General features: G+C 37.9%; 1 protein-coding gene across 5 annotated transcripts in view; it reads right to left on the reverse strand.

The window, feature by feature from the left end:
• Positions 1-12,496, reverse strand: part of ank1b (ankyrin 1, erythrocytic b) — a 62,587-nt gene that overhangs the window by 21,796 nt on the left and 28,295 nt on the right. For 4 of the 5 annotated variants that reach the window (XM_043220993.1, XM_043220990.1, XM_043220992.1 and 1 more), the window contains exons 3-25: positions 10,852-10,950; positions 9,996-10,094; positions 9,806-9,904; positions 9,544-9,729; positions 9,227-9,325; positions 9,043-9,141; positions 8,393-8,491; positions 8,084-8,281; positions 7,888-7,986; positions 7,263-7,361; positions 6,985-7,083; positions 6,704-6,901; positions 6,115-6,213; positions 5,909-6,007; positions 5,573-5,770; positions 5,317-5,415; positions 4,031-4,129; positions 3,826-3,924; positions 3,161-3,253; positions 2,923-2,995; positions 2,188-2,208; positions 548-671; positions 401-464 (exon numbers count right to left, since the gene is read on the reverse strand). In XM_043220993.1, the coding sequence (XP_043076928.1) occupies positions 401-464; positions 548-671; positions 2,188-2,208; positions 2,923-2,995; positions 3,161-3,253; positions 3,826-3,924; positions 4,031-4,129; positions 5,317-5,415; positions 5,573-5,770; positions 5,909-6,007; positions 6,115-6,213; positions 6,704-6,901; positions 6,985-7,083; positions 7,263-7,361; positions 7,888-7,986; positions 8,084-8,281; positions 8,393-8,491; positions 9,043-9,141; positions 9,227-9,325; positions 9,544-9,729; positions 9,806-9,904; positions 9,996-10,094; positions 10,852-10,950 (2,541 nt within the window). The remainder of the gene's footprint in view (positions 1-400; positions 465-547; positions 672-2,187; positions 2,209-2,922; positions 2,996-3,160; positions 3,254-3,825; positions 3,925-4,030; positions 4,130-5,316; positions 5,416-5,572; positions 5,771-5,908; positions 6,008-6,114; positions 6,214-6,703; positions 6,902-6,984; positions 7,084-7,262; positions 7,362-7,887; positions 7,987-8,083; positions 8,282-8,392; positions 8,492-9,042; positions 9,142-9,226; positions 9,326-9,543; positions 9,730-9,805; positions 9,905-9,995; positions 10,095-10,851; positions 10,951-12,496) is intronic. The other variant, XM_043220991.1, reaches the window with a different exon arrangement.

The raw sequence follows: 12,496 nt of genomic DNA on the forward strand, positions 1-12,496 counted from the left end.
TTTAATTCACTCTCTCAAAAATGCTTTTGTTGGAAGGTTTATTCTTAAAGTGATCTGGGAAAGCTAAATAACACAAAAACGTTAAATAGTTAAGAAAAAAATCCTATGGGCCATTTTTTGTTATACAAAGTACTAAAATGTTGTAACAGGAAGAAATTGTCACTTGTAAATAATAAATAACCATTAATACACAAATGAGTGGAAAAATTTACATGAATTCATTTGTTAGAAAGAGTAGCAACCATCAAGAACAATTCATTTTATTTTACTTTACTTTATAGGAGTGACCATACATTGAAAAAAAGCTTGTTCAAATTAAACAATGGCTAGAAACCGCCAGACCTGGATTTTTTAGTAAGGACATTTCTTATTTCAGCACATGAAGCAAAGAAAACAATACCTGGTCCAACATGACAGTTTCAGGTGACACGCATGGAATTCTGGGAATTGCGGGTGAGTAAGGTCTGGAGAGAATGAAGGAGATATTTGTAATCTAACTTTAATAGAATCTTAGTCAAATGACAAATCTGTTGCTCTTGTGACCTACGTCGTGCCCATCCCACTCTCAAAGTCTCTCAGGGTTTTCTTAGGAGACAGAAAATCATCATCCTGGTCTTTCAGGTCATCCAGCTTCAAATAGCGAGCCCCATCCATCCCGAGAAGTTCATCACCTACATACAGCACCAAATATGTCAGAGACACTGATGTTTGCAGAAAAAGGAGGATTAATAGAAAGGAAAAAAACTTAGATGTTATTTCATCATTTACAATCCACCATCATTCCCGGTCGAGCACACACAAGAACCTTCACTCAATCACCAAGTCCAAGCAATGAAGTCATACACACACAGAGCAAATGGAAAACATGACAAAATCAAGACACTCGAAGAGATTGCATGGTTTTGGTTACTGAAGTGGGCATGCCTGGTAGTGCAGAGAAGATCACACTTAATCTGCATGGGAGAGATAGTTTGGGGTTATCGTAGGGGCTTAATCACAGGTGTTCAGAGACGCGTAAAACAGCCACTGTGACAGTTCATTTTGGAGCCCTCTGCTGAGTCAAATAATCATCATTAGTCAATTACTAAAATTATCCACTCCCAGTGTGACTCCCATAGTGTTTGGATAAAGACAACCTCATCTATGGGTGTTTCTTAACTACAAGCACTATTATGTCCCATTGGTTGATTTTTTTTATTAATACAAACACATTTCGGCATTTCTCTATTTTGTAAAATTTTTTGATGTCTTGATAAATTTTTTAAATAGTTTTCAAATATATTTTATTAGTTAAATCTCTAGTTTTTTTTATCGATGTCTCCAAAAATAAAAATATGAAAAAGAATAATAAATATATAAACATATAATAATATATGATAATACAATATAGTGTAAAAATATGCTTAATCACATCCAAAATAAAAAAATGTTTACATAATATATGTATGTGTACTGTGAATATTAATTATGTATATATAAATATGCACACATGCAGGTACATATTTAAGAAAAATATGTTACTTATATTATATATATTTATACATTATATAATTTAAATGATTTTAAATATATGCATGTAAATACATGTAAAAAAATATTTTCAAAATATGCTGTATGTGTGTGTTTTTATATATACACATATACATATAATGTAAACAAAATGTTTATTTTGGATATGATTAATCACAATTAATAATTTGAAAGCACCAAATATAATATATAATATTTTTTCTTGTCTTGCTGTACTTGTTTTACAGAAACACACACAAAATATAAAATAAACACATTTATATATATATATATATATATATATATATATATATATATATATATATATATATAAATAAAGTTTTAAGTGTGTTCATTTATTAAACTGGGCCAAAAGTGTCCATAGTTCAAGAAACACCCTTAGAACAAACTGAGAACACAAAGTAAATTTCGGGATGCAGTCCTGTCAATAATGGATCCACAAACACATGTTACTGTCAGTAAAGGAAAAGGAAACATCATGAACACACGATGATGAGGGGCCGACGCCGTAATAACACGAAGCAACATGTTAGAATAGAGAGCGGTTAGAGAGACTTGAGGGCCAGAGACAAGATGAGAGTGCTTGAAATGGAGGCACACGTTTCACGAACCACTGAGAACCGGACAACCAAGCCAGAGAGAGGGAGACGCTCCTACCTAATGTTAGCTGAGCAACTCCTACAGCAGGAAGGAAGAAGGAACATTTCAGGCTGGCGATGCTACCGTAGATTTACAGTAGATTTAGATTATCAAGAAATACTTGCTTTCGCTTTTTCAATCCATTAAAGTCCTGAATAAATGGAAATTTATCAATCATCTCTCAGAAGAAACAAAAACATTTAATGATTAGAGCCAAGGAAGTGAGTAATGAAAAATTGTATAGCCCTGTCCAAACTTTTTTCTTTAAAACAACGAAGGAAATATTCAGCAGAATGTCCACGCTGCTCTTTTCTTTATAATAAGATTGGGTGGTGAACAACGGCTATCAAGCGCCATAAAAGCACCACAAAAGTGTCATAAAAGTGGTTCAGTCCAGTCAAGGGCTATATACTATATGATAATTACGTGTGAAAAAAGTAAAGCATCCAATTAAATGCTTTAAGTTATACGCAAAATGCTTTAATATACACAAATGATTCTATGTGTGTAAAGTAGCCAATGCAGCACTACGAGTGTAATAAGATATCTAATCTCTAGTTCACTTCTGACTGTCACTTTGGGATATGACCTACCAGCTCATCTGCCTACTGGCTTCTGTTTATCATCGAGAGTCTAGCACCAACCTCACGGCACTGAGACCTTGTCACAGCAGCTGAGAATCTGTGCTTTAATGCGGCATTTACGGCAGTATGATCCTTCAGGCTAAATCCAATCTGAGCCACCCGTACGCACCTTCATCTTCCGACACGTCCAGTATCTCATCCACCGTCTCTGGAAAACTCATGCGATGCTTCTCGGTGGTGATCTGAGGCATAGAGAGGGAATATATAAACAAAGGTGGCAAATGTTGCACAAATCAAAGATGACAACCCAATTACCCGGAGATGAAAGATGATGGAATAAAGAGCCTTGGAGACTGAAATCACAAATTCAGACCAGATAGTGTTAATGAGATGCAAACGGCTCTCACCATAGATACAGATTCCTCAGTCACCAGCTTCAGCACATCAATGACAGAGATGTAGCCTAGCCGCTTAGCGATACCCAGAGGTGACGTCCCATTCTGCCACGGATAGCACAGTCAGGTTACTAAACCTCACATCTGACTCTGATAATGAAATATTTTTATTTGGCAGATGCTTTTATCCGAAACAACTTACAAATGAGGACAACGGAAACAATCAAAATCAACAAAAGAGCAATGATATGCAAATGATATAACAAGTCTCAGTTAGCTTAAAGCAGTACGCGTAGCAAGGTTTTTTTTTTATTAAATGAAATGAGATATTAGAAATATTAGAAAAACAACAGAGCAAGCTATAGATAGAATGGAAAAAGAAAAGAGAAGCTAGTGTAAGTTTTCTTTTCTTGAAAGTTTTATATTTCTATATATATATATATATATATATATATATATATATATATATATATATATATATATATATATATATATATATATATATATATATATATATATATATATATATATATTATATATATATATATTGTTATTATATATGTATATATATATATATATATATATATATATATATATATATATATAATTTTTTTTTTTTTATTTATTTACTTTTTTTCAATAATTCAATAAAATAAAATAAATAAGGGTCTGCTCACAGTGGTGATTTCATTGGGCAGGGCTCCATGTTTAAGCAGCAGGGTGACAATGTCTGTATGACCCTGCTGAGCTGCTTGATGTAAAGGAGTGTATCCCAACTGGAAAAGACAGATAAGGGAAAATGAGATTGCAGAAATAAATACTGATACTTAAAAGTGTGACACTTTGTAGTGTTTACAGGACATTCAGAAGTGTAGCACTCACTCTTGTCTTGCTGTTAACATGTGCTTGCTGCTGGAGTAAGAACTTCACCATCTTTATGTTTCCATAATGACATGCTACATGTAAGGGTGTGTAGCCCATCTAACAGAGAGAGAGAGATTTAAAAGGGTGAGAAGGAAAATAAGTGGGTTTCAGGGCATATACACAGTCATTACCAGTTAATATTACAAAGTGTTTAAAAAGAAAAATATGCTAATGTGGTGACAAATGAATTTTAAAAAGCAGCATAGCTCATTATGTCCCCTTAGTAGTGATGTTTGCTAAAGAAAGCATTATTATTAGTATTGCTAATAGGGTCTTTTTTTCAGACACCTAAAGCTTTGAAGCTTTCATTGAAGGAGGGATCTGAGCCATATTTTGTTATCAGAATATCAAAAATAACTGAGAAGCTTATCTGTCTTGCCCTTTATCAGCAACTGCACAGAAACACTCTAAACAACACTGGATGCAAAATTCACTTTTAAGTTGCATATAAACGTGTCTTAGCAGTGTGTGGACACAACCACTGAAACGGAATATAATAATAAACCACTGATTAAAATGCATTTACTTTTTTACTTTTTAATCCCCAAAAACCCTAAACAGACCTAATTATCAAGCTGTTTTGATTTTTGAACAATATGACATCATACTACTCAGGCCCCGCCCCTGACCTCCATTAGCATATTTCCTCCCTCAGCCAGTAGTATGCTGTCTACTATTTTCTCTGTGCTCAAGCAGATGCAGCGGCAACAATGTCTTGTAAGCAATGCAGGTGTTTTGTAGTTGGATGCAAAAGTGAACATGGGATAAGAGACACTGAGGACATAGAAGAGAGAGGTGGGGTGAGCAGTGGCTCATTATCATTTAAAGAAACATCCACCAAAACGGGTCGCTGCGAACAGAGCTTTTTTGACAAGGCTAAAGAGAGTTTTACACGACCACTGAAGAATTTATAATGTAAATATTCTGCAGACACTGTATTAGCAACTTGTGGAAAAATGGGATTTGATGACCGCTTTAACAACTGCATAACGATGGCCTAAAACACACAGAACACCTTAATAATTGAAGCAAAAACATCCCACAACATAGCATAATGTTGACAGGTTTTGTAGAGGCCAACCTCAATTCATATTTTCTTCATTAAATGTAGATCTAGCACTGTTTGTCAATCCAGAACTGGCACAGACTAAATTACACAAGGCTCTGAGGTCTAAATTCTAGGACATTCTACAGATGGCCCTGCAGAGTCTGTGTGTGTTTCTTTGTGCGCTGAAGTGTCTTACCCTTGAGGCTGCATAGACTGAAGCACCCTGCTTCACCAGCATGTCTGCAATGCCCACATGCCCTTCCTGAGCAACCAGGTGCAGAGGTGTCAGCCCATTCTGTACAAACACACACACAAATAGGATATCAGAGGAATATTAAACGCATCCTTTCAATTCCTTGTGCCATACTCTTTCAACGCATCTCAATCTATTTTAGATTCTACATCTAGATGTAGACCAAAAACCAATTAATTAAGCTTAAAGAGTGTATCACCTTGTTGCCCAGGTTCACATTGGCCTGTTTGGAGATGAGCAGTGCCACCATATCAGGTTGGCCCTCCTGTGATGCCAGGTGAAGAGGGGTGATGCCCTGTAGTGATTCTGAGTTGGCATTAGCGCCGTACTGCAGCAGACTGCTTGCCACCTCTAGTTGGTTCTGCTTGGCTGCGATATGCAAGGCTGTGTAGCCATTCTGTCAAATAGAAGAAAACTAAAAGTGACTGTATTCATCGGACGGCTTTCAAAAGTGTGAAACAGACCTCAACCCTTAACGTCACAGCACAGAATAGTCACCTATCAAGAGATTGCAATGTGTATATGTGAATCTTACTCTTGCCGTGCTGTGCGGAGAGCCGCCCTTGCTGACCAGCAGCTTGACTACATCAAGGTTGTTGTGATGGACGGCAACGTGCAAAGGGGTCAAGCCATTCTGAGAGAGGAGAGAGGAGACACATGGCCTCAGTCAGCCACCGCTGACCGTCATCTGATATTAGCTGACGAGTACTGAGATATCAGATGTTTGTCTTGATGAATTACCTTTCCGGCTGCATTGGGATTGGCCCCTCTTTCCAAAAGCAGCTCCGCAACATCCACTTTCCCGTATTTACATGCTACATGTAGAGGAGTAAATCCTTTCTGTAAGAAAACAGGTATAAATGTTGAGAAAACAGATGAAGATGTGAATGTTTTGTGAATGACCCTTTGTTAAGCTCTGCCCACCTCAGTTACGATGGCTAACTTTACTGAATGTCACATTTTTTAATAATATCTAATTTCTAAACGAATAGCAATAGATGCTAGGTATGATAGGTCAGAAGCATTTTAAAGTAAGCATGAGAAATGTGTCTGTAATCCATTGTAATATTTTATCCAAATTTGAAAATGTTCCTTCCCTCTAAAACAATGGCCATTTTGTGATGACATCAGCTTGACAGCATGACATCATTAACCACGCACCTCCAACTGTCAGTATACATCCAATCAATTTGCAGTAGAAAAAACAAACACTCTAGTTTATTATATTCCATTTCTCTCGAAAGTACATCACAATATAGAAGTTAAAGGCTTCCAGTTCATGCAGACTTTACGGCAGAGCTTACAAAGGGTTAAATAGAGAAAAAACAACCTTGGTCATTTTGGTTTGTTGGGCATTCCCGTCGAGCAGGATGCGTGTGGTTTGCGCATGACCCTCGCGGGCGGCGATGTGCAAAGGAGTGTGACCTGCCGTGGTGGCTGAATCTGGATTTGCCTTATGTTCCAAGAGCAGCTTCACCAACTCCTTATGTCCCATTCGAGCTGCACAATGCAAGGGGGTTTGATCATCCTGTGAAATGAAAAAGAGATGAGTGAGATTTCTAAAACAAAAGCAGACAAATGGAGATAAATCTGCTTGCATGTTCGGCGTACCTTCGCTTTGGCATCCACCTGCGCATTGTTCTGCAGCAGAAACTGAGCCACCTCGCAGTGCCCTGCTCTGGCAGCCATGTGCAAAGGGGTCTCCACTTTCTACAAAGGCACATTGAAATACAGTTTAGTTCAGAACATTTAGTTCTGAAAAGAAAACTGCTATCTCTGCCATAATCGTTGCTAAAGACATTAGCCCATTTGTAAAGCAGAATACCTGTGCCTTTGGGATTCGATTGTTGGGTATCTCTGAGGTTCTGAATAGATTAGACAGTTCTTACCACATTAGATGCGTTGGGTGAAGCTCCTCTCTGAAGCAGACTCTTCACAATATTGAGATGCCCCATGAATGCAGCTACATGAAGAGGAGTCAGGCCCGACTAAAAGATAAGAGCATGTATTTTCACACTTTCAGTGTGTTTAAGGGTTCTGTCATTAATCAAAGGACCAACAATGGTTTGTGTTTATGGATGTTAATTGTGTGATGTCCATAAACAAACTACACATTAATAATGCTGCATACATTACCACTTAAACGTTGGGGGTCGGTACAATTTATGATTAAGATGGAACCAAAACAGGTACATCAGTGGCAAAAAATGCTCAAAATTGGGTGTCCGACAAAGAAAATAATTTTTCTTCTAAAAATGCACAAAGAGTCTGACAAAGAGCCCGTGAGCTTGTGTGAAAAAGTACACATTTCTTGAACAAATGTTAATTACTACGAAAATTTTATAGGGAAGTGTATTATGTTGAAATATTCCTGTCTTGTGGAGTAATCGTGAAGATGTCACTGTTCATTCCTACACAGCCTTTCTATTTTCTACAAGGGTCAAGCTAAAGGCGTAGATGGTGCAAGGTGAATAGAGGTTATCCATCAAAGTGACAGCCGAAGAGTAATCTGACCTCAGTCACAGCCTCCAGAGATGCTGAATGCTTCAGCAGAAGGTCCATGGACCGCATGTGGTTCTTCTTGCAGGCAATGTGCAACGGCGTGAATCCATTCTGAAAGACAGTCCAAAAAAATCAACTAATATATATATAAACTGTGTGCAGCTGTACATATGTTATTACATTAATTGAAAACAACATATGCACTAACCAGAGCACGAGCATTAGCTTTTGCCCCCTTGTCCAACAGCACCTTTACCATGCGGTGGTGCCCACAGTGGGCTGCAACGTGCAGCGGGGTCAGGTGGTCCAGGGTGATGTCATCGATCTCTGCATTGTATTGCAGCAGCTGCCTCACGCAGTCCATGTGATCACCCTGCGCTGCCATGTGGATGGGAGATAGACCGTTCTGCAATGAGGAACACATAATTATTAATAGATCAGCATGATTATGTCATCAATAGAGTTAAAAGATCCATAACTGTATGGTCCGTCTTAGTAATGTACTGTAGTTGGTCACCTTGGTCTTGGCCTGAATGGGAGCACCCTGGTCTAGCAGGATCTCCACCACACGTACATGACCGTTTCTGGCTGCACAATGCAGCGGCGTCAGCTCATCCTGTAGACAACAGAAAGAATAAGCAATTTTGCAAATCCTCTGTTTGAAGGATTTATCAGCCATGTTTCAGTGCATCCTACATGAGCTGAAATTTCTGTCCTTATTTATGTATGCATTAAAGCATACCATTAAAACAGTGAGTTGTCACAAAGAGAAAATACCTGTTTTTCCCAAGAGGAAGTAAAATAGGTCATTCTCCATGAGCTAGACTTAAATAAGTCAGATTCAGCAGTCTCAGCAGTGCGATTTTTCATCTCAGCCAGTAAATAATGTCACTGTGAGATGTGACTACAGTTGGATAGATGCTGTAAATTCAGTCTAATTAAATTTTTATGTTGAAATTTACATTTTAGTTTGAATCATTTTTATTAGATGTAACTTTGTAATGTTTTATTCATCAATTTATTTATTTATTTTTTTCTATATGTTTATATTCTGGCCTGTAAAGGATTAGCCTGCATTCAAAATTATTTTCAATAGTTTTAGCCTTAAGTCAAAAATATCATCACTGCAAACTAAGATATTTTGCACATCCCTAATTGATACTGCACCTTTGTCTTGGCATCTATCTGAGCTCCTCTGTCCAACAGAAGCCGCACCATAATCACATTCCCCCTTCTGGAAGCAATATGTAATGGAGTAATGCCATTCTTCAAGAGAAAAGGAGAGAAAGTGAGAAGTTCATGTAATCTTTCGCAAAACAGCATGAGCCTTTAACGTGAGTGCTGCACTGACCTTGGGCGTAAAGTTCACATTGGCTCCTCTGTTTAACAAAAGCTGGGCGACACTGAGATTCTCATAATGGGCTGCGATGTGGAGAGGAGTAAAGCCGGTCTACGAGAAAAGAGTGTAGCATTTCATTGATTCAGTGTATATACAAAACAGCAACACCTACGCTGATGGATCTTTAAACAAAGTCAGTTCTGTTTATCTTGTCACATAGTCATCACTGCAATTACAAGCCAAGAGCGGCTGCATTGAGCTCAGTGAGTCATGATGCGTAAGCTCACTCGTGCTGAGAGAAAACCTTTTAGATGAGCACAAACACGTACTTTGCTGAGGACGTCTGGGTTTGGGTCGTTCTGCAGGAGTACGGCAGCAGTGCGCGTGTCGTCGTTGCGTGCCGCAATGTGCAGCGCTGGCAGACGCACTTTGCCCTTGGTGCCATAATTTATCAGAAGGGCCACCACGTTCTCGTGACCCTGCTGAAGAGCTACCGCCAAAGGAGTAAAGCCATCCTAGAAGAAGAAATCAAGAGTTGTAGGATCATACGGGTTTGATTTCTGCTGCATTTGAATTCGTCGTGTCACTCACCTCAGTTGGAAGGCTCTGATTGGCTCCGTGTTCAAGTAGATACTTTACCACTTCTAAGTGATTCTCCTGTGCTGCCATGTACAGCGGACTGAAACCTTTCTGTACAAAATGACACCAACAAACAAATGAAACCTCTCGTCAACACAAGGTTTCTAGGTTTGTTGTTTCGCGTTTTAAGGCTCAGACTAACCTGAGATTGGGCATTGACGTTGGCACCATAATTGATCAGTTCAGCAACCACTTTCTCTTGACCGGCCAGAGCAGCAATATGAAGGGCGGTATTCCCTTTCTACAAATTAAATAGTTGTGTAAATATAATACAGACAAAAATCCAACAATTCATGTTAAACACTTGTATATGTTGTAGTTACACTCATCTATTGCACCTTAACCCACGCTTAAAAACCAACCCATATCACCAAACCTGTACCTAACCATACCTTTATCTCCATAATACAATATGAACACATATACAATATGAACAGGCTGTTCTGGGTCACCACTGACTTCCATAGTAGGAAAAATGTCTTATAGAAGTCAGCGGTGATCCAAAACAGCCTAGTTACAAACTTTCCTCAGAATATCTTCCTTTGTGTTCAGGAAAACAAAGAAATTGATACAGATTTGGAACTACTCGAGGGTTAGTAAATGATGACAGAATAATAAATGGCAAAGTTGATAGTTATTTGTTATTTGTTAATAAGGATATTATTAAATGAAGAATTTATTTGCAATTACAGGTTTTCATTTTCATACTGTTTTTATCGTGTTAGCTGAGTTTTTAAGTTATTTTTTATTTTCTAGTCAAAATAACCCACCTGCACTTTAATTGAGATTAATTAGAAGGCACAATTTAAAAACATGAAGTCTGAGAAATGTTAAAAATGTAGCTGTTTTTGCAAATTAACTCTTTAAATATTTCTTCCACTGGGTAACAGTTAATAAGCAGTTAATATCTGTAGGCTAATGACTGTTTACTATCACATTTATGAATCTGTTGTTGGCCTGCTGGAGGAAGCCTGAGTGACTGAAGGAAGTAGATTTACCTTTGTAGTAGTCTCCAAGTCAATTCCATTGTGCAGCAGCTCCAGCACCATCTTAACGTGGCCTTCTTTGGAGGCCAAGTGCAACCCGTTAAGCCCATTCTGCGAATGCAAGAGAAAACACGATGCGCTGAAAAACCCGGTCTCAAAAAAAACCCACCCTGACACATCTCAAGTCTATCTCTTTATCTCTCCCCGTCTACCTGTCAAATGACTCACTGAGAGGAGGGCAGCCTAAAAATATCACAGTGAAGCACTGAGACATCTACAGATCTGTGGAGCTCTCATTAAACACGGCGTGGAAATGGAGCAGCGGAGGAAACAGACAAAAAGCCGGTAGAGGTAAAGGCCGATCGGAGAACGGTACAAGGTACAGTGTGTGCTTCTGTAGGGAAGCTGGGTGTGTAGTCTGGAGCGGCCATAGGGGGGCTCTGCTCTGCTAGTCTGACCGGAATCCCCTTCATACTGCAGTGTCACTCATCTCTAATGAGCTCCTACTGCAGCTGCACAGTGCATGCGCAGAGTAGAAGAAGACGGAGCGGAGATGGAGGGGTGTTTTTGCAGAAGGTGGGGAGGAGCCCTGATGAAAACAGCCACACGTGCCCGTTTGGCATTAATATTCTCTGGATGTGCTTCATAATATCTTGGGAAATAACACAGAGTTATTGAAAGCCACGCTCAGCGCTGTATGTTCATGGATCGGGAACACTGGTTCTTTCACATTCTCCGGATATACAATATATTTATATAATCTTAGTGTCAGTAAGAAATACATTTTTTTATTTAGCAAGGTTGCATTAAATAGATCAAAAGTGAGAATTGGAACTGAAGTTTGACGTTAATGATGACACAGAACAAGAACACAAGGACGTAAGATCGCTTTATTTTAAGGTGTCATAATATAGAGTAATTATCTAATTAGGTACTTAGTAGTAGCCATTGTACTTACATGAAATAAAATGTACTTATCATGTAAATAAGTTATGGAACTACTGTTACACATACACCGCTAATTACACTTAAGTACAATTTTAATACATTTCATTTTAAGTAGCTTATGCCTGTGCAATATTCTGTAATTTTAATGTAATTAGAAAGGTATTACATGTATTTAAGCTTTGTACTAACGGGTTATATCAAACTAAGGTGCAGCTAGATAAGATAGATACACGTGAAGTACGCTTAAATACAATCTTGATACACTTTATTTTATAGCTGTGTAACTGAATTTAAAATTACGTTGTAAAAAGTCTGCAAGACAATCTTTTGGTTACATAAGCAGCTGTGTAACAGATTCGGTCTGTTACAAATTAGTAACAGAAATTGAAATTGAAGTGTAGATTTTAATTCAAGAGGTATAATTGGACAAATATAAATCATAAATAAAATGTTCATTTTTAATATTTTGTTGAGAATCCTTGTCAGGAAATATTACATCTTACATTGTGTTGTTGTGTAAAGGTTTTTCTTTTTTTCTTTTCTTTTCTTTTTTTTACATATTTTAGACAAAAAAAATGTTTTTAAGCGAGTATACAATAAATCAATTTTCTGAACCGTGCTTTTGGCTTGTCCTGAATAAATATGGTACACCTATAATAAGGTTTATATTCTGACTATTTAGACTGGTTCAGGCAGGTACTGCTGTGGA

The sequence above is a fragment of the Puntigrus tetrazona genome, chromosome 21 (genome assembly GCF_018831695.1).
Source record: "Puntigrus tetrazona isolate hp1 chromosome 21, ASM1883169v1, whole genome shotgun sequence".
NCBI lineage: Eukaryota > Metazoa > Chordata > Actinopteri > Cypriniformes > Cyprinidae > Puntigrus > Puntigrus tetrazona.